This window comes from Eschscholzia californica, unplaced genomic scaffold (genome assembly GCF_041429995.1).
Source record: "Eschscholzia californica isolate CP2 unplaced genomic scaffold, dmEscCali1.0.p SCAF_1, whole genome shotgun sequence".
NCBI lineage: Eukaryota > Viridiplantae > Streptophyta > Magnoliopsida > Ranunculales > Papaveraceae > Eschscholzia > Eschscholzia californica.
In genome coordinates, this window is record NW_028238198.1 from 35,180,614 (window position 1) to 35,207,152 (window position 26,539).

The 26,539-nt window shown below is 37.0% G+C and overlaps 4 protein-coding genes across 5 annotated transcripts; all 4 read right to left on the reverse strand.

Annotated features, from left to right (window-relative positions):
* Nucleotides 1-3,956: 3,956 nt before the first annotated feature.
* Nucleotides 3,957-9,068, reverse strand: LOC147566378 (ubiquitin-conjugating enzyme E2 variant 1B-like). Its single transcript, XM_086652882.1, has 5 exons — nucleotides 8,313-9,068; nucleotides 6,372-6,511; nucleotides 5,668-5,793; nucleotides 5,382-5,508; nucleotides 3,957-4,283 (listed from the first exon to the last, which is right to left on the reverse strand). The coding sequence occupies exons 1-5, from the start codon at nucleotides 8,479-8,481 to the stop codon at nucleotides 4,228-4,230; spliced, it is 618 nt and encodes a 205-aa protein (XP_086509008.1). The 5' UTR covers nucleotides 8,482-9,068; the 3' UTR covers nucleotides 3,957-4,227.
* Nucleotides 9,069-9,161: 93 nt separating this feature from the next.
* LOC147566379 (Rubisco methyltransferase family protein) lies at nucleotides 9,162-14,640 on the reverse strand. Of its 2 annotated transcripts, none has more exons than XM_086652881.1 (6): nucleotides 13,949-14,640; nucleotides 13,298-13,464; nucleotides 12,901-13,200; nucleotides 12,345-12,608; nucleotides 11,115-11,679; nucleotides 9,162-9,190 (listed from the first exon to the last, which is right to left on the reverse strand). In XM_086652881.1, exons 1-5 carry the CDS (start codon nucleotides 14,346-14,348, stop codon nucleotides 11,302-11,304), a joined length of 1,509 nt encoding a protein of 502 aa, XP_086509007.1. In that variant the 5' UTR covers nucleotides 14,349-14,640; the 3' UTR covers nucleotides 9,162-9,190; nucleotides 11,115-11,301. The 2 variants fall into 2 exon arrangements, with proteins under 2 accessions (XP_086509007.1, XP_086509006.1); XM_086652880.1 differs by having other exon boundaries at nucleotides 9,162-9,238.
* A 356-nt stretch (nucleotides 14,641-14,996) lies between these two features.
* On the reverse strand, nucleotides 14,997-19,347 carry LOC147566380 (glutamine synthetase nodule isozyme-like). Its single transcript, XM_086652884.1, has 12 exons — nucleotides 18,755-19,347; nucleotides 18,251-18,290; nucleotides 17,655-17,758; nucleotides 17,526-17,574; nucleotides 17,329-17,435; nucleotides 17,157-17,244; nucleotides 16,837-16,965; nucleotides 16,671-16,745; nucleotides 16,449-16,502; nucleotides 15,983-16,020; nucleotides 15,677-15,836; nucleotides 14,997-15,361 (listed from the first exon to the last, which is right to left on the reverse strand). Exons 1-12 carry the CDS (start codon nucleotides 18,826-18,828, stop codon nucleotides 15,206-15,208), a joined length of 1,074 nt encoding a protein of 357 aa, XP_086509010.1. The 5' UTR covers nucleotides 18,829-19,347; the 3' UTR covers nucleotides 14,997-15,205.
* A 3,216-nt stretch (nucleotides 19,348-22,563) lies between these two features.
* On the reverse strand, nucleotides 22,564-26,329 carry LOC147566381 (alpha,alpha-trehalose-phosphate synthase [UDP-forming] 6-like). The gene is made up of 4 exons (XM_086652883.1): nucleotides 26,214-26,329; nucleotides 23,673-26,056; nucleotides 23,319-23,592; nucleotides 22,564-23,035 (listed from the first exon to the last, which is right to left on the reverse strand). Exons 2-4 carry the CDS (start codon nucleotides 25,673-25,675, stop codon nucleotides 22,745-22,747), a joined length of 2,568 nt encoding a protein of 855 aa, XP_086509009.1. The 5' UTR covers nucleotides 25,676-26,056; nucleotides 26,214-26,329; the 3' UTR covers nucleotides 22,564-22,744.
* Between the last annotated feature and the right edge of the window lie 210 nt (nucleotides 26,330-26,539).

A 26,539-nucleotide genomic window follows, 5' to 3' on the forward strand; every position in this document is an offset into this window, starting at 1 on the left:
TCACCCCCACAGAGAAAGTGAGTCAAACCTATTACCAATCTAAGCACTCCCCCAAAGTCTAACCCAGTAAAGCACCCCCAAAGTCTAGTCCGACCCTAAGAAAATAAAGGCAATAACACGCAGATAAAATAAAGCTCTAAAACAGCTAAAGACAAGACAAAAATAAGTCCAAGATCTAAAGGCGCGCTCCTAATAGTCAGCAACAGAAGCTAGGGTTCGAACAAAGGGATCTAACTGTCAACCAAAAGTACACGAATGAAATTATCACTACAACTAATAAGGACCCACGAAAGTCACTCCAAGCAAAACAAGAAGCATAGAACAAAAAGGAAAAGACTAGAAAACTAAAGGAAGAAACTACAATTAAGTGAAGATGAACTAAGAAGATTAAAGAAAATAGAAGTAGATTAAGATTAACATAGTAAGACCACAAAGTCTGCTATCATTCTTAAACCAGACTACCAAAAGGAAGTGACTGAGACTGGAGTGTTTAGTACCACTCCAGCTCAGACTACTACAGTTGAGACACCCAAAAAAGATCCAGTAAGGACCACTAGTCTATGTAGAATGAAAACAGACTAAAACTCTAACCACCAACTACAAAACACAAAGACAGAACTAAGAGAAGCCACCAAGGCACCTTACATCAAGAACTACTAAAAAAACAAACAACCAAACTAGCAACCACCACTCCACCCCAAGCACCTGAGAGAATGATTCAGTGAGAAGACGAGATTGAGAGTGCAGCATCATCCCTATCCCCTGCATTAGTAATGATATTCAAGCTTTGATCCAGAAGCAATGATTCTTGTAGCAACCTCCTCACTTCCAAATTCTCTATCATTGGAGTGTCTTCAAAGGAGTTATCATCTGACATTATAGAATTACCATCTGAAGAGGGTCTGGGGTGATCACGAATTCTCTTACCAGAAGAAGGAAAGAGAAGGTGAGGTGGAATCACACCCTGCACTGGAGATGGAGGAGGAGCTAACAACAAAGGAGGTTCAGGAGCTTCCACATTAAGATCCACTAAAATATCTTCCATATGATCATTGTTGGAACTATTCTAATCATCAGAGGAGTTAGCAAATAAAGGACACTTGCTAATGGGATGCTCAATGATACGACAAAGCTGGCAAATAGCCCCTGAGAATTTTTGATAACTAATTTTGATTTCCTTCTCTCCATCAGAGAAGATAGGATTAATAACTGCTAGAAGAGGAGTTCTAATATCATAGAGAAAGTGAACACGAACAGTATTGTTATTAACATGACCAAAGTTACGAGGCTTAATGTTAATAATCTTACCCATGCAACTGAAAATAAAGTCGAAGTCCTCTCAATTCTGAAGGGCTTGAGGAACTTTGTAGATAGTACAGCGCATGGGTTCGAAGAAGAAGTCATCAGTGGGCTCAGTGAGAGGAAATTCTACTACTTTGAGCACCAGTAGCATCCCTCTAAGAATCCAGGGACGACCAAAGTTTAATGCATCCATTATAAATTGGCTTTTAGGCTTGATGATGAATGTGTTGACAGGACCATCAGAAGGATAATAATCACAGTCCCTGAAGAATCCGGACTGAGGAAAAAGCATCTTCTTGATAAAAGTTAGACCCACATCATACGGACACACCCACCTACCTATAAATCCTTGATTGATTGGTTGAAGTTCTTGCTTGGAAGAAGGCTTAGAGAATTTCAGAGTAAGTTTGCCATGGGTAGCCAGTGAGTACTGAGAAGCCATAAAGGGAAGAAGAGAAGTTAAGAAGAGAGAGAGATGGAGGGTGAGGACGAACACATCCAACCAAATTAGAATCATTGCTTTGCATGCAAGAGGAGTCTTGGGAAGTTGCTACATCTCAAATCCGTCTACTCGGATGGGGTTGTAGTGGCTGACGACATAATATATAGAGAGAGAAAAAAAGACCCAAAACCAGAGAGAAGAACCAGAAACCGGCGGAAGTAAAGAAAACCACGCGAATGGAAGAGGAAGAGTTAGGGTTTACCTTTACGTGTTGATCTGCGCGGCACTTATTCTCGGGATTGGCTGAAACGTGTTGATTATTGTCTTTGGTTATCTGAGTTAGATGTGATTATTCTGCCCTTGAATAACGTATCCAGGTTTCACCCAATTGCTAGGGTTTTTGATCTTGGGAAATTAAGCTTCGCGTGGCTCAACGTGATGATTTCATTTGTCCTTAGTGAATGAAATTGGAGGAGGTAGGTAAGACAATTAATTGTTGTTGTATTGATCGATTAAGAGAGATTGGAGATGTAGTTTTTAGGGTTTGTAGATTGGGATTCGAAGGTAGAAAGGAGAAGAGAATCGCCTGCTGACGTCACGGCTCTTTCTCTCTCCTCAAAAAACCTCGCCCCCCAAATCATGTTACACACAAAGTTACTACAAAAGAATTTGAATATTGTAAATCTCAAACTTTCGATAAGTTTCTAACCGTTGTATTAATAGGTGATGGACCTATTTAAATGCATGGTATTTATCACTAAGTTATTCCACTGCAACAAAGAGGGTGTTTTTAGCCATCAATTCTTTGTTGGAGTGGTAAGAAGAGTGTAGTTTATGCATTTATTAGGTAAAGTGTAATTAATTTTAAAGTGTTCATCTTTTAGGTTATTTTTCGATTGCCCTCCTAATTATAATTATGATCAGCTTCATGTGTGACGTCTTTAGGGGTTGATCCTCTTGTAGGTCATTTCTCGATAGACTTTCTAAATATGACCGGTTTCTGTGTGGCCTCCAAAGTTAGGAGTGTTTGTCTTTTAGGTTATTTCTCGATTGACTTCCTAGATATGGCCAACTTCCGTGTGGCTTGTGAGCTAGGATTGTTTGTCTTTTAAGTTATTTTTGATCAGCTCGCAAAATATAACCAGTTTTCAGTATGACCTCTCAAATTAGGAGAAATGTTAGCTTGCTCTTCATCTTCACCTCCTTCCCTCACCCATCACCACCATCATCATCTCTCTCTCTTCTCTGAAAAGCTTTTAAGTCAAACGAGCTGAAGTTTTGATTGAAAGCTTTTAGTGAAGCTCGAAGGTTAAGATCTGAAGCTATGAGAGAAATGATGATGGTGATGATGATTGGTGATGATGAGAGATTTATTTAAAAATCTATAGAATGATGATTGGTGATGATGATTAGTGAAGCTCGAAGGTTAAGATCTGAATCTTAGAGATGATTTTAGCAAAGAAAAAAATATATATCATAATGAAACACCAAATTTTTAGGAATTTGAAGCTCCTACGCAAAATGCTGCAGCTTCTACCAATTTTTTACTGGAGTGTCAGCATGGAGTTATCCCTCCCAAAATTTATGGATATTAAGAAATCCCAACTCTTTCAACAACAAAAAAAGAAAAGAAAGCCCAACTTGCATGTCTCAAAGACTACCATTAAGACAAGTTATTCAATTTTTAGAAGCCAAGCATACGAGACCCCGTGACACAACATGTCACACAATTTCATACTTTCACGATTCTCTATTGAGAATAATTTTCATACAGAAAGAAGTCCTTTTCTAAAGGAGTTCCATCCCATTCAAGATTCATCTTGAACTTGTAACCTAAGTTGCATGTTGATATCCTACCTTTGGTCGCTTTTAAATGGGGAAAATTTCCCCATATAGTAGTAAGAACAATTTCTTTTTTAATTCTCTTCTCATTTCCCATTTCTCGATCTCCATATGCAGGCCAATAGTAGAAAACCCAATAATTTTCGGGTAGGGATATTCAATGCAGGTTCATAATAATGTTGGAGGTTTCCGCTACTATTCTCTCTCATCATTGTCTTTTCTACAAGAGATGAGAGAGACGGAGAGGCCCCATCGAAGGTTCAATAATGATGGTGGTGGAATTCCGCTGGACCATTCAATGCCTGCCAAAATGAGAAAACGGAGAGTAATCCGACTGGTTTTTTCATATTTAGGGTGTTACAAAGAGTGCTTTAATATATTAGATAAAGATTTATTAACCAAATCAAAGGGCATCATGTACTTGCATTTTAGATACAGTCAGAGCACAATATATAAGAATATAAGAGTACTTTGGAATCTTTGGACACCCAGAAAACTCCTAATTTGGCACTTTTTTTTTCCTCTTTTGAAAGTTAAACATTCATAAAATGACAGATATTTAGGGCAGCAACAAGAGCCATTTAGTTATCCATCATCTATGTACACAGTACATTACCTGGTTCATACATCTCTCTACCTACTTAAAGGATAGAACACTTCAGTACTAGACCCTTCGGTTCAGCTCTTCCTTCGTTACCTGCAAAATAAAGAACTCAATATTTCAATATACGGAAACAAGGTTCTGAGGCGGAACAAGTTAATAATGTCTTAAGAACATAACTAGTCTAAGGACCATATTTATGCAGAATAAGCTCACATGCTTGACAATATCAATATGTTGGAGTATATAGCCTAGTGATTAGGTACGCCCGTAAAGGAATTCGACTTCTTTAGCAAGACAACTTCATTCTAGCTTTCTTCTAGGATTGGACCGTGTAAATATAGGTCGACATACCTGATAATTTTAAAGTAAAGCTGAAAGAGAAATACAACAACAATGTCCGGTTACTAATGACTTTCTTCACACTGATAGTGGATTTTGATTTTTCGTTGTGCTAGTTGATACATGTGGGTTTGGTACTCTGGTTTCCTTTTCCTACTTTTTTTCATTTTAAGTCATCCCTAATTGCTGAAGTTCCAAAACTGGGGTTTGAAAACCGAATACACGGATAAGCCATAGACTGGGAGATCCACATTTACGGGATGATTCTAGTCACACACTCAGTGATTGCTTTTCTTAAGACTAACAAATGCTGGATTTTAGATAATCAAAAACATAATATTGTACCGTCAAAATATATGTTTGAAAAACAGTCCACCTTGTTGTTAAGTTTGTGGCCATCCAACTCAAAACCAATTGGCAATGAGTGGAGAGGACCTATACATTATATTCTTAGTTGCTAGATAGCCCTTCTCCCATGTGGGACTATTCTCACACGCCCCCTCACGTGTGGCGTGGTTAGCCTAACACGTTTTTTTTTTTCGGGTGACGTGGAGCACGTGTGGCTGTTGAGTCTATCACGTGTGACCCTAGCTCTGATACCATGTTAAGTTTGTGGTCATCCAACTCAAAGCCAATTGGCAATGAGTGGAGACAACATATACATTATATTCTTGGTTGCTAGATAGCCCTTCTCCCATGTGGGACTCTTCTCACACTTGTCAATTAAACAGTTTCGAATAAATGGGCAGGGCGCAGGGAGCTTCTTTACAATGATTTCCTAATTCTTTCAGTGCTAAAAAGTTACGGAAATTCATCAAGCACATATACTACACGAAAAGTAAAGAGATTAACCTTCAGGAGGCTGAGCTAACTTCCGGTTCTGTGGTGACATCATTTCTTTCTTCAACTGGGTCAATATGTCTTCCATTGTGCAGTCTCTCTGCCAATCAGCGAGCAGTGGGAATAGGCCGGGTTCGACCTGGAAATTGTAAATCAGAAGTGAATCCTTTCATGTTTGCAGAGTCACAGGGAAGAAAATATATCTGATATATATATTTTGCGGTATTCAAAAATATATATATTTGGCGTGTATATTATATGTGTATTTATATATTAGGGAGAGAGAGAGAGAGAGTACCATCCCAGTTTCCTGGTTCACACAGCTCATGTTTATTCGCGTCTGAAATCTAACTGTTGGTGGATTATCCGGGTAATCTTTGTCACATATCAGCTTCAATTGGTAGATACGCCCATCATGCACAGTCTAGCAAGAAGATGAAAACAAGACAAAACTTGAAAAGTTCTGCAATATATCTTATCTACAAGCGAATAACACTATAGAGCATGGTTATGCAAATCTAACTTTATGTAATGTCTTTTTCTTTTTTTTGAAGTGTACATCAAGTTATACTGACTATATTGTGCAAGCGGGTCTAGGGGTCCACCGAGGGGAATGATTAATGGTAATATATTTATTTATTTTGAAACAGTTCATGGTAATATATTCATTTTTCTGGGTTAATAGATTGCTCAACCAGAACATCTGGGACCAGGGAGATCTTAAACCTCAAAAGCAAAACATGAGAGCTGTATAGAGTGAGCAGATTGAGCAATTAGAAATGTAGAAGTATCCGTTCAATTTGCTTGCTCGTGTATTATGGATCCTAGAGGGGCTGACGAATTGGAATCTTTTACTACTTCGAAACTTTCGTTGGGATGATAGACAGTAGATCCAACCCCAAATGGTATCTCGTAATCAGAGTAACTGTTCATTTGGATGATGAATAAAACAATGAAGCCTTAAATCGCAGCACGTTAACAGCAAAAACAGAAGATACTTACATTGGGAGGTCCGATAATGGTCCCCGTCCATGACCGCATGAGTGTGTCATCAACATCATCCATTCCATAACTGACGGACCCGTCTCCAATTCCCTTCTCCCCTCTCTCGAGCTCCTCTAGCAATCTAAAGTTTCTTGGGACTGCAGAATGAGCACAAAATCATCAGAGTTGTTTTCCAGTATCTGTAAGCCTTACGGGCATGTTATTAGCTCTCACTGAATGGCCCATAGTAGTGGTGATCCTGTCATCTTCGTGCTAGGACAGTAACATAAGAACTATGGCATTTTTCATGAATTACGGAAAAAGGTCATAAGTTAAAAAAGTGCTAAGGTGAGCTATGAACAAGAGGGCATCGCCAACTAAGTCAAAGCATGTGATGTCAAAATGGAACAAATGCGCTACTGAGCAAGCTTATGGTATTGACATTTGTGCTAACTAAGACAAGTTATTATTGAGGTTGCAAGATTCACAAACCAAAACTTCCCCCAAAGACTCTGGTCAAACTGCATTGGTTCTTGATAGTTGACACTTACGGACATACCCACGACAAATGATCGACCTTCTCATATTTAGAAATAAAAGAGAGAATCCTACTGAGATCGGATGGTTATAAATGAGAATATCTTATGGACCAATATGACCTTCCTATTCCGACACCCCACGTAACACCTCTTAAGGATGACTTTTGTGGCATTATTTAATTAATCTCTTCCATGAGAGCAATCCTAAATAGAAAAAGGTTACATGAATATTCTATTTCACCTCAACTAGTTAATTGCTTCATATGAATTTATTGAAAAACTTCTGGATGTTGTAAGACAACCGAAGCTGGAAAGAAAAAGATGTTTCATTGTAGTTAGAGTGGAACTGAAACCTTCCAGTATAGTGTCCGATTAGATACTGATGCTTCCTCTCAAGGCATAATATTTCTAGTTTTTGGACTTAGAAGTCAGACCCATCTGTAGTTTCATCAGTCAATACTCCATGACAACATAAAATAAATAAAGGACGTGTTCTTAGTATGGGCAGTAAAACCACCCATTGGCAGCACAATGACAGAGTACCAGAACCTAAGGCCTAATCGCCTAAACAAACTTTTCTTTCGACAAGGAAGTGGGTTTTCCATGACTAACAAGGGAAACCCTAACATAGGTACTAATGGTTCATGTGAGCGCCAAATACCAAAAGACGAAGTATCATATGAGTTGTTCCACCTGATGGAAACCGACCTTAGAAATGAATTAAGAAGAGGGTTAATCGAATGACAGGTTCATGTAACTGCTATCCCACATTAAAGTGGGTTATGACAAAAGAAAAGAATAATACTCGAAGACCTTAGTTCTATACATAATGTGGGAGAAGAGATAGAAGACTGCATTAATGTGTCTTATAGCCTAATTAGAAATAAACTGACCCAAAAGTTCAATTATCTAAGAAAATAAACTAAAATCCCCAACAACCCCATATACTGATCTTCAGATCTACTACAACAAAAGACCACTCAAACTAGCAAAATAGTACATTAGCAACTCTCAAGTCATCAATTTCATGCAACTGCTATAAATGTGAAACCCTATAAAATAGAAATTGAATAAACACCCTAACCAATTTGGTTCAAACACATTATTAAATTAGGTTTACTCAGACCAGAATTAAAACCTAAGCACTTAATTATCTACAGTTATTGAGGTTCAAACTAACAAAAAATTCTAAAAAATCACCAAATTCTACTGAAAAGAAAACCCTAAACTACAAAAAATCTTAAACATGAGAACGAGATCAAACAAAGATACTATTAGGGGTAAAATTACTATTATTAGAAGTATACAATTTTGAAAAGATCAAAGAAATGAAAGCAAATAACGAGATAACCATGACGACAATGAAGATGGTGGTGATGAATGATGATCAACTAAAGCATGTGAGAATTTTAAGACCTACCGACAACTTTGGTAGTAGGTTCTGAGCCCATTTTACACAGTCTAGAACGAGAAATTAGGGTTTCTTCTGTGAGTGAAGAAGACAAGAAGGAAAAGAGAGAGAGAGAGAGAGGATGGAGGAGAAAGAGTGATAAAAGCTGTGTCAAATGTTGGAAGTGAACCAATGGCATCAAAGTTGAAATATTACCCTCCTATGTGACGCCACGTAGCAACAATTCCAAAATAGCTCATCCTTCGTTTATTCACACTCCAAAACGGAACTCCACGCCCCGTTAAAGGGTATTTCCAACATGTGTCGTGCCCCGTGGGGCATGTTCATTCTTGGACGATTGGCCCGAGGGTTGCTTCTATAGGCGCATTAGACCCGTCGTGCTACAAACGTTCTATCTTTTCACTTATTTTGTTTGTAGATGCGCCAAGTTTGTGACAATGATGATAGTCGTGGTGGTGTGTTGGCGAAGTTACAGTAATGGGGGTGGAATGATGTTACTTGTTAGTGGAAGTTGTATATCTGGTATAGTGTGGTGAAGCGGTTGTGGTGGTAGTTGCGGCAAAGTTGGAGTTGTGGAAGGAGTGGTGGTGGTGGTGGAATTGCGCCATATTGCCATTAGTGGTGGAGTTGCGCCGAAGATTGTGGAGTGGTTGTGATGGAGATGGTGGAGTGATTGTGATGGTTTTGAATGTTTATTGGTAATCAGAGTATTATAGAAAAACAATTAAATTGTAGTTTCTGCTTTTTGGAGAGAATGATTTTTTCTTGCTTAAAATGAGCTCTAGCTTTTTTGAACCAATCCCATAAAGTTTTCAATAAGCATCTAAAATGAAGTGAAAGTTGGCTTTTAGCTTATTATACAAAGAAAGTATGGGCCATTGATTCAACTAGGGCCAAATAAGAATTCAGTTTACCAAATTCTTGCGACAAGCATTCTAATATATGGACAACCCAAATTTTTATGTGGACAACTGATGTTGGGTGTACAATCAAAATTCTTACGAACCATCAGGGACGGAATCAAGAGTCAAAAGCAAGGGGGGCCAAATGTACATGTACAATTAAATATTTTTTACTTACACCTATATTTTTTACGTGTTTTACCTAAGTTATCAGTACACATGCACACTACATACACGAAATCATGGAAATAATACAACGAAAAAATGAGAATTAATTCTTGTGACGATCTTTTTGTCGTACCTAATTTAGCCCCGTGCTTTGAAACAATAACAAAACATAAATCAAAATAAAACTCAAGTGTATTCGAGGAAACGAAAGGCATTTTTTCCCCCCAAGTTTAAGCTACATCTATATTTAATAAGAATTAAAAGTAGATAAATGTCAACCAAACCATGTCCAAACATGAAAAGTAGTAACACATGGAAAGAGAGGTCAATAAGAATCTCATCTAGACTTCAGTAGTCACATGCTCAAGTGATGATTTTGTTCACCCAGACTATAAAGGCACCATTAAATATCCCACATTTGGGCTTACCCATGTTGAGGTCAGGGGGGCCATGGCCCCTCCTGGCCTCAACATAGATACGTCCCTGCGAACCATCCTACTTTCATTCTTATGTGGACAACCATCATACTTTCTCTCTCTAGAAATTCTTTGATATTGGAAAGACGAACAGAAGATGATGTTGGTTCGGGCGGTGTTGACGGCCATTTTTCCTATGATAAGATTTAGGTCGCCGATGAAAGGCAGCAATTCTTTGATTATAAGATCTTAATAGTTATCAATATGGATCATCATCATCTTCATCACTATCTAGTTGATGAATCACAAAATCACTAAACATTCCTTCTAAGTAATCACCACTTCGAGCATTTGAATTCCGATTTAAACCCATTTCTGCAATTCAGAAATAGATTAAACCTTCAAACTAACAACTCAAATCTAAATTGAGAATCAAACATAAGTAATATGAATCACTAAACAGGAGATAGTTGCAAAGATATTAACCTCAATGAATTTGAACAAGAAAAGGGTTTCTTTCTTAAACCCAGACTTTGTTGAAAACAAGATCTTGAATATGAATCAGAGAGCTTTGAGGGAAGAAGAATTGAAATGAAAAAGAACCCAAGAAACCAGAGATTGAATCTTGAATTGAAATGTTAATGAACTCAATTCGATATCCAAATTTACCACGTACCCATTAAAATTCAGAAGCAGTAAAAAAATGGGTTATCTTCTTTCCCTGCAATTCTGCAATGTCACCTTCCTAGTGAAACCCTTTTGACTATAAAGGCTAAAAAAAAAAAATTGATAAAGTATTTTCTCCCCAATAAGCAAACCAAACTTCTATTTGATAATTTCTTTTCAAAGCAAAATCTTTGATTTCACAATTCAACTTGCTCAAAGTTTGGCAACAATACATTACCAGAAGAAAGTTAGAGTGGGAGAGATTACTTGGATTTGAATTTAAAGTCAACCATGCATCTTTTTCTCTATATAAATCTTACTTTAGAGTCCACCATTTTTGATAGTTATCAATATGGATCATCATCATCTTCATCACTATCTAGTTGATCAATCACAAAACTATTAAGATCTTATCATCAAAGAATTGTTGCCTTTCATCGGCGACCTAAATCTTATCATAGGAAAAATGGCCGTCAACACCACCGAACCAACATCATCTTCTGTTCGTCTCTCCAATATCAAAGAATTTCTAGAGAGAGAAAGTATGATGGTTGTCCACATAAGAATGAAAGTAGGATGGTTGTCCACGTAAGAATTTTGGTTGTACACCCAACATCAGTTGTCCACATAGAAATTTGGGTTGTCCATATATTGGTCACCTTCTCAAATATTCACTTGCCTGTGGCACAACTTGTAATATATCAAATTTACCAAATCCATAACTTAAAAATGAAATTCGAACCTCACAGATTCCATTAGAAGAGAATTTTAGAGTAGAAGAAGTAATCAAAAGCAGCAGAATGTGAATAGGCTCAGAAACTCGACTTCTTTTTATCATGCCCAACTTCAAGCTTCAGTTGAGGTTGTTTCTTTTGAAGATAGACTCTTCACTCTCCTGGTAAGATTTCTCATGACATCTATGATCACAGATTTCTTTTGAATTCTGTACTGGAGAGCCAATTCTGTTGAGTGAGAAGTAGATGCTTTCAGTAATGCTTCGTCCTCCATTATTTTGGTCGGAAAGTGGCCCAATGCAATCATACACAAGGCAATAATAGTCCGCAGAGTGGCGACTTCATTTGGTACCCCAAGAGGAGCTTCGATCGCTAATGATTTTAGACTACTTAAATCTTGCTTTTCCACTGCTTCCATGTCGCTAGCAAGAAGCACCCTTAATGCAGCTAATAGTCGACCTTCTACCAATTCGGGTCCTCCTAAACTTACCTAAATGTAGAAAAGGAGAAGAAAATGAATTGTATATAATTCAGACTGAAAATCAGGAAAAAAAAAAAAAAAAAGATACCGTCATTGTAGTAACACTTGGCACCATCTGTTTATATTCTATAATGACGCTGTGAAAACAGTCCCATGTGAACAATGGGTACTTTCATGACCAAGAATATAATAGTTAAGGCATACCTACTCATTGCTAAATGGTATTGAGTTCTATTTCCAAAAATCTCACATGGTAGCTAGGTCCACAACTGATAAGGGCAATCAACACACGTGCTTCACACATGTGTTAGGCTAATAAAAGCTACACGTGGGGTGTGTGGGAAATGTTCAACATGAACAAAAGGGTACTTTTCATGCCAAGAATATAAATTCTAGGGCCTCAACACTCATTTCCAATTGGTTTCGAATTACATGTCCACAAATATAACAGATGCATACAGGAGAGATTATTGATACAGTTTCCTAGTTGTTTGCTCCAATAGGATTGATTGCTAAGAATTTGAAAAAGCATTTTCAAATAACACGGGAAATCTTTTCATATTAGACGAAGAAACAAAGTTGATATGAAACAGTTGACGAACCATTATTTATAGTAACATAAAAGTTCTTGTTATTTAGATGTTTAATGAAGACAGTAAAGGCAAAAATCAGACCTTAAGATCAGAAGCTTCTCCATGCAAATTTAGCTGTGACAGTATACGCTGCTGGCCTGGAGTAGGTGATGAGAAGTTCGGAGACTGAATGCCAGCAGCCATGCTTGCAGCATCCAGAAAGGCTCCATCATACTTGAGTTCGATAGTGTCATAGGGGTTTGAGGGTACTACGAAACCATAATCCATGAGAAAGAAATCATTGCTCAAACAACCATAGTTAAGGACCACTGACTCGTTACTTTTGATATCGTTTGCTGCTATCACCTGGTGTAAGTAAAACAAATAAATTCAAGTTAATAGGAAGAAGATAGAAAATATGCAAATCAAGAAACTAAGAATAATTTACTGGAAGTTACTCCCCGTGTTTGGTTCGTGAATCGAAGACAAGGTTTTGAAGATAATTCGATTGGGAAACATCAAATAGTACATTTTTCCATTTGATATCCCATTTTCTTTGAGAAACAATGAACCAGAACCAGATTATAAACTTAAAGACAACATGCTTTTCTCTTCATCTGTGGAATTTGTTAAGAAAAAAAAAGAGACAAAGACTTACCTTGACTAACATGTTAGAGTTCTTTGAATCATCTTCCTGAACTATTTTAGCATTTGGATGGAAGCTATGGTTGCACATATCAATGAGAGGGAGCATCATAGGGGCGTGCGAATGAGTCCCGTCCAGGAGTTTCTCACCATGCAAACGGAAGGCTCGAGAGGAGACTGCTGACATGGCCCATCCAAGGGAAGATGCATCTATATCTTGTCCACCAAAAGGATGATCATCTGGTTTGACATTATCAAGTACACTTTTGATTTGTTTTTCAAATTCAAGCAGAAATCTGCATCTCTTATTGACCTGAAAAAAAAATGACAATAAAATATTCAGGCATCACTAGAACTGCATTTTCATGTCAACTAGCAAAACTGGTTTTTTATGTGATTATTTCTCGTACCTGATGAAGAAGAGGAGCATATTGAAGGTTTTTTATGTCCTCCCCGGGAAAAAATATGGGTACATTGTATGTTTGAGGAAGATTGCCAATGTATGGAAACCAGAACGAGCCAACCTTAGCTCTTTCTCTTAGAAGTTTCAATCCAAGTTTCATAGCCCATAGTTCCTCTGTCTAGCCAAATTTGCAAAAAGTGAAGTCACACAACTTTCCAAGGAAACAAAGAGAACATGATACTATTAAAGACCTAGTAATCGAGGTTTTTCGTGATGTCTTATACATATTTTTCATAACAAGATTACCATTTGAGCTTCAATAAGTCATATCCAGGTTTACATCTTAGTGGTAATGCTACTGATAGGCACTACGAAAGTTATTATTAGGGTTTACAGTTACTAATTCTTGCAGTTGTAGAAAAAGTTCAGTTGGAGTGCTTGCAAACAACTAAAATGATCAATGAAGTTCAAGGAATGTTAAAAGAAAACAATTAAAACCCTAACCCATTCTTCATATAAAGTTCAATAAAGACAATTATAAGAAAACCCTACAAATCTAATATCAAATTGAATCTAAAAATCAAAATGGGTATATGAGAGATTGTGTACATAGAGAGAGAGAGAGAGAGAGAGAGAGAGAGAGAGAGAATGTATATACCAGGAACTTGACGAGCTAGTTGAATCAAAACAGAATCAAGACCATCACCATTATCTGAATCAAGAAATGGTAGAGGTAAATGAGGGGGAAGTCCAATTAGGTCAGAACCTTTTGGAATTTCTTGAGAAGCAACTAAACCAAGACCAGTGGATTCCTCTTCAGATATCTTCAAACCTTGATGAACAAAACCCCCTTCTCTTCTTACCCATCGAATCAAATCAGGTGGGTGTGAAACTAATCTCTCTGGATAACAAGAGACTGTTGTGGAGGAAGAAGAAGAAGAAGAATATGGGGATGATGATGTTAGAGGGCGAAAGTGGGTAAATGAAATGGTTGAAGGTAAAAAACGATCCCTAGTTGCCATTAACAACATCTTTGAAGAAGCTGAAACATTCATCATTTTTCTTTTCTAGTTTCCAATCTCCCAACTTCGTAAGCTCAAACATTCATCATTTATCTGTTTCAGTTCACGGTTTAGTAGATTGCTGCTAATTAGGGTGTGTTTGGAAGGTCAATCTAACTACATGGCTTAGGACTTTTACCAAAATTGGGCATGGCAAATAATGAGAGTCCTTTTGCTTTTGCCTCATCCCTCTCTTGGCACTCCTGGTGTGCCTGACATGGTCATTTTGAGCAGTGTGAAGGCACTCACACTAGACCTAGACTAGTGTGAAAATATTTCCATACGGGACAAGGGGAACTAGCAACAAAGATTATAATGTATAGATCCTCTCAGATCATTGTCAATTGATTTTGCGTTGGATGACCACAAACTTAACATCGTATCAGAGTTATACTTACACGTGTTCCACCTCTCCCACGAATATAATGTCTAATCCTCTCTATTCATTGGCCTAATATGTGTTGTTCAAGCACAACATGAATTAGGGTCGGTTCATATGTTGGACCGGCCCAATCCGTGGGGAGCTAAAAGAGAGGAAGACCCAAGAGTAATCAAACTAGATTTCTCAACCATGTGGACATCATAACAATTAATCGACACATTTAACCATAAATTTTTCTTCTGTTGGGCACCCAACATGCGTTCTAAAAAGAAATAAAGGGGTGATTTATATTAATAAGATGAATAAATTAACTTTTTGGAATAAGAGGCAAAATTACTCGCACCGAATAAATACACATTATTCCTAGTTACATGATATTTCGAACCCTAATAATAACCCAAGCAAAAATTGGAAATTATTCAAAAATAATGTAACAAAATCTTTATCACGACCGTGTCATAAACTTAATAATTTATGTTGGTTTCCACAGAATGGTGGTCTCCGCGATCATAGAAGTAACAACATAAGGATCCATGTTTGAAGCAGGCCTTCGGTCTTCAAAGTAACCTTTTCCAGCTCTCTCAGTATCACGACCAACTCTAATGGAGGCACCCCGGTTTGCAACTCCCTGTTGAAAATTCCACATCAAAGAAACAAGAATTATAAGGTAAAGACCCACATAAACAGATCATCCTCACCTAGAAAGTTTGTAGAAGTGTTTTAGGATAATGCTAGGTCGATACAAGTTCCCAAACACATTATTTGACACAAGGTCATCAGACCATATAGTTTATTAAGATGTTCATATTTGTATTTTCGTGACGGGTCACATAGCCTGCCTCACTCAGTTAGTGTGTCAAAAAATTGTTTTAATCCAACATTATTTGATGTTGTATGCATATTCATGTGAAAGAAGAGTAGAAGGATTTGGGTTCTTTTTTACCCATTGGAAGGAGTTGATATCAGCTGTTTCATGGCGTCCGGTGAGACGGCGTTCATTTCCTTCTCCATAAGCAGCAATGTGTTCTTTGTGCCTTAGACCAAGCTTTTCGATTGCCGCCTTGATAATCTCATAACCTCCTTCATTTCTCATGGACTTGGTACTAGTACCACAGGAAAAAGGTTGGAAAAGAGTTTAAAGTATAGAACATATCATAGAGTTGCAGACACTAAGAATGCTTCTTTCTTTAATTTTCAGTTTGAGTTTAGAGTTCTTGTTGATTAAATAACAAATGAAAGTACAAATTACCTGTAGTTACAGTGAGCACCTGCTCCATTCCAGTCTCCCTGTTGACACATAGCACCCCTTCAGGGTCAATATAAAAGACATCGACATTGGAACTTAAAATGAAAGCTAATAGTTGGAATAGGCCGATCCATCTGAGTAACTCATGATCATATTGAAATCGTTGATAGACCGAGGCCATCGCGTTTCTAACATCCGATTGAGTTGTTATGTACAAATATATATAAATTTTTGGAGCTTAATTTGAATCATATATATATAAATAGAGGGTTAGTGATAACTGGGCCAAGATTCCGCCAAGTTACTCAGCTAGGATTGGTGGGGTTCAGGGGACCAGACCTAGTCCCATCCCAAACCAATCCAGCACCCGAATGCTTAGAGTGAAAACATAAAGAGAATATAGGTTTGGTATAAGAACAAGAGATGAGGAAATACTAAAAGCAAACAAGAAAAGGTAACAGGTATTAACCTCGATAGGCTTCGGATCAAAAGAAAGAACAACGCCAGCCACCTCAGTAATCCTCTGCTCGAATGAAGTCCCGGGGTTAAAAAGAAAGTCAATCGTTTATAATGCAAACTTAATGTAACATAGATATACTAAAGAAAATGGAAGAACAAGAACCAAAAAAACAAGTATCTGATATAATCGGAGTCATTCGGAGAGTTGGGATTCCAATATAGAGTTAGGTACCTCAAGAATGTAACGAGCTACCCATATTTCATCACCAGAAGAGATTCCAACAGCCGGTCCCACTTGAAATTCCCACTGCATAACAAGAAATCAAGATTCGATTTTCCAAATTATCCTGAAACACCGAGAAACTCAAAACAAAATAAATGATGGAACTTCTTCTCACTTGTCCTGGCATAACTTCTCCATTGATACCACTGATGGTAATTCCTGCATATAGACATGCTTTATAGTGTGCATCAACGATGTCACGCCCGAATGCCTTGTCTGCACCAGCTCCACAGTAGTAAGGTCCCTGGTTGATCGGTAAACAATAAATCGTATTATGCTACACAATACTCAGAATGATTATTTCTATCAGTTGCCTATCGAGTATCGAGGAAATCAACTCAGCAAGAACCCAAATTAACTATGATGTCTACGATTGCATAAATATTTAGACCTTCATAAAAGGACAAAAGAGGAACACGAAGTTTCGTTTTTTACCTGTGGAGCAGGATAGCCTCCCACAGGCCACCCGATGGGCCATTTAACATCCCTTTGCAAAAGAGTGTATTCCTGCTCTATCCCATACCTGTTTTTAGTTACCAAATTCAATTATTCAGAATGTAAACATAAAGTTCAAATTTAGAAATGAAAATCGAAAAGAACTTCATACCATGGTTCTTCTTTAGCAACTTCAGGATTGCTGAAGATCTTTGAAGCAGCGCATCTGTTGTTCGTTGCAACCGGTTCTCCTGCCGGAGTGTATGCATCACAAATAACCTTTACAAATTGTCAAACAGAAAACAATAATTAATTGTGTTTAAACTTTAGACACAAAATAGAATAAATACAATAATCTAGAGTGCTTACAAGAATGTTGCTTCCTCTTCTGAATGGGTCCTTGAAAATAGCTTGGGGACTGCAAAGAGTAAATGTTAGAAAGTAACAATCACTCTGAAATAGTATGAATTAAATCGAAGGAGAATGGGAATTTCGTACTATAAGATCACTTCGCTATCTTCCCCTGGAGCTTGACCAGTGCTGGAACCATCATAGCTCCACTTCGGAAGCTTTGCAGGATCGGTAACAGCCCCTGGTAGTGTCTGATAAAATGAAAAAGGGAGAACCACAAAAGAGACAAATAAAACATCAAATGACAAAAAACAAGGACAAATTAAGTACATATAATCAAGACATAACCTGTGCCTCTTGGGCACAAACAATGCCATCGGGTGGAATCTTATTAAAAGTTTACACTCAAATATTATTTAGTTGTACGATGCCCTTATATGCAATACTGTCCGGTGGCAGGCGGATAAGGCTAATGTGGTAGCTGATACACTCATTTATCGTATCAACATTGATGATAAGTGAGTATAATATGTTAGAAGATGTGGTAACATATGATATTGATGTTGTTAGGTCTAGAGTCATTGTTATATCGAAATATCATCTGTTTTTAGTCATAACCTTTAAAATTTTACGGTTCTATCATAAAATTACATGATTTTAGCTCAAAAGTACGCAGCTTTATCAAAGTTCAACGACGAAAACGACGAGATGGGATATATATATATATAAGAGAGGGGGAGTACCCTTGCTTTACTTCGAAGATCCGTACCAGTTCCACCAACCCTGTTAGAGAAAGGCAGTAAGTATGCAGAATTCAGAAGGGTATAACATATAAATAATTCATCAAAGAGATCAATGTTATTAAAACAACTAAGTAATTGAGTTTGAAAGATACACCTAGAAAAAGAGACAATTGGCAAAAATGAAAATTAAGATGAGAGTATAAATAATGTAATAATTTGTCGGGTTTTAGGCCTCCCTCCCTCGTGTTGTTGGGCTTTAGGTCTCTTCCATTATTAGTTTAACTTAGGGGCTGATCTGTTTTATCACATCTTCATGATGTATCAATGCCTTGCAAACGATAGTAGGCCATTTCTCAAAAAAGAAAAAGAGAAGAAAAAAGAAAAGGAATGCCATCAAAGAAAAGTTTCTTTAACAAAATAAAAACAACATCATTGGAATGGGATTAAAGAAAAGTTAAATAAACAAAACCCTTAAAAGATTGGAGGAGAAGAACAACAACTTACCATATATACTCTGCAATGATTTTCTCTGTAGAATCTGAAAGATTCAAATTGATGAGATCTGACAGCAGAGACATTTTCTCTTTTCTATGTATGGAAGAAAAACAACAAATACCTTTTCCAAATCTCTCTCTCTCTCTCTCTCTCTCTCTCTCTCTCTCAGTTATAATATTGATGTATTTTTATATGAAAAGGTAAAAAGAAAATCATAGTTATAAATAAAAATATGGACTTTGTAGTCGTTTGATACCCGAATAGTTGGGAGGACTTGTAGGCATTTTTACTGGTTACCTTGTACATCTCAAATTCACCCCATTGATTTGACTATACATGGGTTTTATGAGAAGTTTTTTTTTTTTTTTTCTAACTTGTACTACAAGAGTCATTACAACTTTACAAGGGATCCACCATCCTTTGATGCAGTGAGATTGAGTCAGGGTAGGAATAGATGAACTTTCAGTCTATTCACGATGAAATGATTAAGCATTGTAATTGTTTGATTGTCCTGGCTTTACATACCTGAGGTCTCAAGTTCAATTCTCATGGAAGTGAAAATCTAAGATTTATTAAACTTAGATATAAATAAGATAGATTTAGATAAATACACCCTCATGCTCTATAAGATGACCTTAAGAGTCTTTACATGGCCTTAGTCGTTCAAGATGCTCTTGAAATGTTAATGATTGAGCTAATACAATTCATGATGTGATATACATCCATCATGTATTTGATGTAATGACGCTTGAGCCCATATAAAAAAAGGTTATTTGATTTTTTCGAAGACATCCTAACTCTTAAAGGTCATCTTACGGGGTCTAACCTAACTTCAATAAATCTTGGATTTCTACATCTATTAGATCAAACTTGGGATTTCGGAGTTCATTTCGGCATCTAATTGACCTTTACTTTATTTATGAGAACACGTTGAGATTTATCAAAGCAATAGAGGATCTCCGACGGGACACAAACTCTAAAACTTATAGCCATTCTATTTTTTGTTAAAAAAAGACCTTCTCCAATGAGACACTCAGTTAGACACTCCATGATGATGTGGGGACATTTACTATGGAGACACTTAAGATCCACTCTATAGTTTAAGTGCATCTTGAGTTATTTTAAGTGACAACTCATCAAATTTTTAAATTTAAATCAATAGAAAATGTTTTTATTTAACTATTTTTCTGTTAAATTTGAGAATTACATATGTATCAGATAAAATTATGTTAGAAATCTCCATTGGAGATCCAAAAAGTTGGGTCTCTATCTTGCCAGTGTTACTAAAGAGAATATTAATTGACACTTAACAAATAGGATTTTTGGGTTATTTCTTGAGTGTCAGAGTGTCCCGATGCCGCTGAAGATGTTATTTGCGTCTATATTATTCCTTATTCTTCCTAGTTTCCTCACCCCATTAAAATTCATGAAATATTATTATTGGAATTCATATAAAAATAAATTGTTGTTATATGTTTTTGCCCCCTAATTTTTTACTAGCTTCCTTTTTGATCCCCTAATTTTCATAAATTCAAATATTACGCACTTTTTGCAAAACCGTCAATTAATTTTGACAGCGGATTATTTTGTTAACTCAATTATCCTTTCGCTAAAAATTATTTTACATATGTTCATTCTCTCCCCTCCGATGTCTGAAGAGTGGTCGCTGACGGTCGGCCAACCGCCGACGACCTTCATGAGATCCTCTATTTTTAATTGCTTCTTAGTATTATTACCTCCATTGACAATCCTAACTATATCTAACGTCATCTTAGTATTATTATCTCCCTTTATCACTCAAATAATGAGAAAATTCTATCTTCAATTTCTAAAAAATAAAACGATAAAAAATTTGTGTAAGAACTAATTACTATAACGTACTTCACTCGAAAGAACATGCAACATGAATCTAAAGTTGTTAGAGCAACTCCAACCCGAAGGGGTTAATGCCCAAAATCTAGATTTGGTACTCAATCCATTCTGGGCCTCTTGAGGTTGTGTTGGAGCTCAACCCCAAGAAGATGCTCAGTCAACTCCACTAGAGCTGACTAAACGCCTTCCCCACATGACCGTTAGGAATCTAACAGTCATCTGGGGATGGCTCCTGGCCGTTGGGTGAGCCCCACCTACCAGATTTTCTAGATCGGGACCGTTGGGGCTCATCCAACTATCCAAATTGGGGTTGTTCTATATAAATAAGGAACCATCCGATACTTCACTTTCACACTCATATTCTCTCTATAATTTCTCTCATTTTCTTTCTATCTCTTATATAATTATCTCATTCTCTCCCATTTCATCTATTTCTTCATACAATGGATCTTCAAGATGTGCGACAAATATCCGACAAAAGGTCTAAGAAATTGATGTCTCTTAATTAAAAGCTCGATAGTGGATGTATTTACATTTTAATTAAGTAGATGTAATTAAAAGTTTGATGGAGTAGATGGTAGTGTAACATCTAAAAATTGAACGGATAGAAAAAGTGAAATATTGAACATTTGGAAACAAAAATGTATTTCAAAGATACTTTACACACGTGTTTCCCACGTGCATAAAATCGTCACCCACCCAGAAAGTACCACACACGAATTTAAAACATGAACAATTTTTAGACCTAAACCCCTTCAGGGTTAGAACTGATTTTTTGAAGTTGAAACTCTTCTATTTAATTATATTAATGAAAAAGAGGGGTTTGCACCTAAACCCCTCCAAAATTGGAGCAATAGTTTAGTAGACCAAAGATCAGTTGAGTACTTTAACCCATGCTTTTGTAAAAATGGTTGAGTATGTTTTTTTTTTTTTTGAAACCACCCGAAAGAAACCATATATCATTCATAAGTGATACAATCACAAATTTACAGGGATATAACCCTAAACTTTGTGATCAACGTGCTATTTTTAGCGGCAATTATGTTGTGCAATTTTCTTTGTTCCTCGGTATTCTCTTTGGCTCTTTTGCTCTTTGTGGCATTTTTTTTTTGCCTACATCATTTCTATTTTCTGACTCATTTATCTCCTACGCTGTTCTCTCTCCCCTCTTCATCTTCGAAAACTGATCACCAATAGAGGTGCTGGCCATTGGGGGCGACTTATCTCCTACGCTGTTCTCTCTCCCCTCTTCATCTTCGAAAACTGATCACCAATAGAGGTGCTGGCCATTGGGAGCGACCTTCTTTCCCCTTTTTTTGTTCTATCTCGACCGCCAAACATCATAACCGTTGATAAAAAAGAAAGTTAGACCCATTTGGTGGGTGATGCCACAAAAGCCATTGCTAAACTTTTTTACCTTCCGAAAATCAGATAATAGAATATACTTACTTTTATTAACTATTTTAATAAGTAGTATCCTAGAAAACCGTACAAACTACCCAACATGTCATTGCTTATATCCTAAGTTAAGTTTAATAAACCATGGATTCCAGTTTACGTGCCCCAAAGGCCTAAGCCTAGTGTAGTCTTCTAGAGGACTCTAACCCGTGCAAAAAAATGATAAAGGAAACTAGGTATCTTAAGTCTTGAACATAATTTTCTTCAACTCTAGAAGCTAATTGTAGTCATGGAGCGATTAGGTTTCCTCATATTAGTCATTATCATTTTTGTTAGAAATTCATAACCGAATATAATAAAGCACGCACATACAATTGAATAAGCACAATAACTACCATCTCAAAGACGTGATATTAACTATACTACAGCAATTTTAGTGGGTCAAATCACTCTGGTTGCTACGAGAGAATCCTCATGTGGTCTTCTACTCCAAATACAAAACAAAGTAAAATCATTTCTCATCAATCAATGAGCAAGCAAGAAAGATATAATAAGAAAAGACTTTAGATATATGGGTGTGTTGTCTTTTTATTTACAGGTTCATTTTGAGATCAAGACTACTGAAGACATTAAGAAAAGCAACCAGCTCTACTTGATTGTCTTGGTAAAAAGAAACAACAAATACAACAAACAAGATTAAGATAAAGTTGAAATTAGATTTTTTTACCTTTAGGTAATATGTATCTCTTGTTCGGAAACGGAAGCCAAACCTTGCAACAATCTAACAATCTCTACCGTATCATCCAGATAATACTTGGCTTTACTCGGTTTCCTACCAACAGTACACGCGAAAACTTCTGCCGAAGGAGAGAGTGATGGCCCTGTCATGGACCCCATTATGACCTCGAACATGTCTTCATCGGATCTGTCATCTCCTATGCATAGTACAAAATCTGGTAAGGTTCCTCGCTCTTGCATTGTTGCAAGTAATCGTTCTGCCACGAGTCCCTTATTCACCCCCTGTTCATTTTACAAGCAGATTAGATTAGTTCACTGTTCTAACTTATTGATCATCTTTCAATTTATCTGGTGAAAGAGTGACAAAACTATTTACACCCCGTCACCACAGATTTCATGTTCGTTCTCTCAGGATGTAAAAGTTGTAACCTTATATCGAGTTGGAGGTTAGGACTTGGGTACTTAGATCTCCATTTTGTACATGTAGTTTGTGTTAATTCTCTCTGGTGATAGTATGTTAGTAGAACAGTGAAGTACTATTTGGAATTTGACGAAAATTACGTACCTGAGGTTTAACCTCTACGATATTTTGGCCGCTCTTCACAGAAACTGGCTCGTTTGAAAGCACACTCTCAAGATGATCAAGAAGTTCTTTGGCTTGACAGGACCCAAAATCAGAGTCAGCATCCTCGTAAGACCAAATCAACGACGTTTCTCGATCTTCAATAGTAGAACCATCTGTTGTTTCTGTGTACAATTTCATCACAGGTTCTGCTATCTGTTTCCAACTACAATCTGCAACAGGCCCATGGGTTTCCCATTCTGCATCTCTCTTTAACCTGAAAATAGAACCACAAGTTTCGAATTCTTATAATAATGTACAACGTTTTTTATGTTTATGAGATGTAGGTTTCCATACCTCATAAAATAGCCATGCTCAGCAGCAATTCCGAGCTTTTCACAAGGAGAAAACCAAAAATCTAAAGTTTTTCGGCTTCTAGCACTGACAAGAAAAACTACGTTGTTCTTGTCTCTGCACAAATTGTTTAAGATTTGAATCGAGTTAGCACTAGGGCCTTTATGAATTGAAGCCTGAGGCATCAAAGTTCCATCATAATCTAGAAGGATTGCTCTCGTTTTAGTTCTTCTATAAGCCGACACAATATGCTCCATCGACAGCTTCCTGAAGCTTTGATCAAGAGCTACAACCCTAAAACCGAAACCAAATCCAATTCCCCAACATCGTTGCCTGCCGTGATCCTTAGAGGCCCGCTTCAAATCTAGTAAAAAACTATTGGCCCAGTAGCCCACATCGTGGGTACTTACATATCTATAATGCTTCTCGTGACGAAGCTGTTTCTCGGGCTCACTAGTCTCTAACGCACAGTCCATTGCTTCTGCAACTGCTTCAATATTCCATGGATTCACTCGTATAGCTCCACTAAGAGATGGGGAGCACCCAATAAATTCAGAAACAACCAACATACTTTTCTTACAGGATGAAGGTTCCAGGCCTAAAACCTTATCTATTTTTTCAGTTCCTTGTCGACTAATGATGTATTCATAAGGTATTAGATTCATTCCATCCCTAACTGCCGTCACTAAACAACACTCCGCCACTACATAATAAGCAATTCTTTCAAAAAATTGAAGTGGTTCGTCGATTAAGATGATTGGTTCATACCCCGGTTGACCAAATGCTTCGTTAATCCGTTTCACTGTCGAATATGTCTCAGTCTGTACTTCCTGTACATCTCTTCCTCGACCTCGAGCTGGATTTGCAATTTGAACCAAAACAACCTTTCCCCTCCATTCTGGATGCTGTAAAAGAAATTGCTCCATGGCCAAAAGCTTCAAACTTATGCCTTTGAAAATATCCATATCATCCACCCCAAGCAACATAGTTCTTCCCCTATCACTGAACTGTTTCTTGAGCTCAGCAACTTTCATTTCAGTCTCTGAAAGACTCAAGACTGACTTTAACTGACCCATATGAATACCAACAGCAAGAATTTTAATGCTAACAGTTCTGCCATAATATTCGAGTCCGATATAACCACGCTTTGATTCATAACTTAGTCCGAGCATTCTACTACAACAAGAGAGAAAATGCCGAGCATAATCAAAAGTGTGAAAACCGATTAGATCAGAATTCAGAATAGCCCGCAGAATTTCTTCTCTAACAGGCAATGTCCTATAGATCTCTGAAGAGGGGAATGGACTATGGAGGAAAAACCCGAGTTTCACACGATTGAATCTCTTTCTCAAGAAGGTAGGTAACACCATGAGATGATAATCATGAACCCAAACAAAATCATCTTCCGGGTTAATAACTTCCAAGATCCTATCGGCAAAGATCTTGTTAACTGAGACATAAGCTTGCCATAAAGATCTATCAAACCGACCACCGAGATCGGGAGACAAGGGTAACATATAATGAAACAATGGCCATAGTTGTTGCTTACAGAAACCGTGGTAGAATCGACTAAACAGATCAGGTGGAAGGAAAGTAGGAACACATTTAAAGGTTTCAAGGAGGATTTGAGAGACTTCTTCTTGTTCATTCAAATTAATTTCTTCCTTAAGGCAACCTACATAAATAACTTCAACATCATCTTCACCAAACCCATCTTTCAGCTGGAGAAGAAGTGAATTTTCAATCCAGTCAAAAGTCCATCCTTTGTTATCCGGTTTTCTACTAACCCTAATTGGGAGCTGATTAGCTACAATAATAACCCTATCTTTGTGTCCAGAAGAAGATTGGTCAGAAAAAATAGTACTATCAGATGTATCATTATCAAGATTAGACATTATGTTTGCAACTCTTACTGCACGAGGAATTTGTCGATTTAGTTGATCGAATAACGACGGGGACTCACCGGAAGCAAGATCTAAGAGATTGGAATAAGATTTTGATACCATAATCTAAATATTGATATGTAAACCCTAGATGTTATCATAAGCTAATTTTCTCTCTCTCCTTTCTTTGATAGCCACTGAGCAAATCCATCATTGAATCCCTTCCAACAAGAAAAACCTCTAGGTTCACTTTCTAAGAAAGATCTGAACTAATTCATGAAGGTTAACAGAATTGACTCAAAACAAAAGAAACCCTAGATTGAATTTGTAAGCATAAACTTAATTAAACAAGGAATCACTAATAAAACCTAAACTCTGAAATTAATATCTAGAAAGTAACTCAATCAAACAACACAAATTTTCCAAAATATCTTAAATATAAGTTCTACCCAAGATTGAAACCTATTCTACCAATTGATTGAGGTATAGAACCATGAATAAACCCTGAAAAAGAAAGATATATTATCAAAAAAGAATCGAATCTACAAAAAAAAAACAGCAAAAAGGTCTAGTTGAGACTTGAGAGACTAAAATCTAATAGCAAAACCAACTATTAAATTAAATTAAAAATGAAGGATAAAAAGAGGAAAAAAAGCATTACCCACAATAGCATCTGAATCAAATAAGAAAACCCTTGTTCTCAATTACTGTATAATTCTAGAGAGAAGAGAAAATAGTGAGATTTTGAGAGAGAACTTGTTAACTTTATCCACATCTAAAGAGAGAGTGTGTTCATAACTTCATTCATATAAGCAGAATAAGTATCAGGTGTAGACTTGTTATACTACTCCCGTCTATTTAGTCACTTCAGGTGTCGCCACGTCACCAAAATTGACTAGGTGGGGTTTTAGAACTTTCTTATAAAGTTGTTAAATATGGGAGATGGGTATTATTGTTAAACACTGAAGAGAAGTCTGAAACAATAAG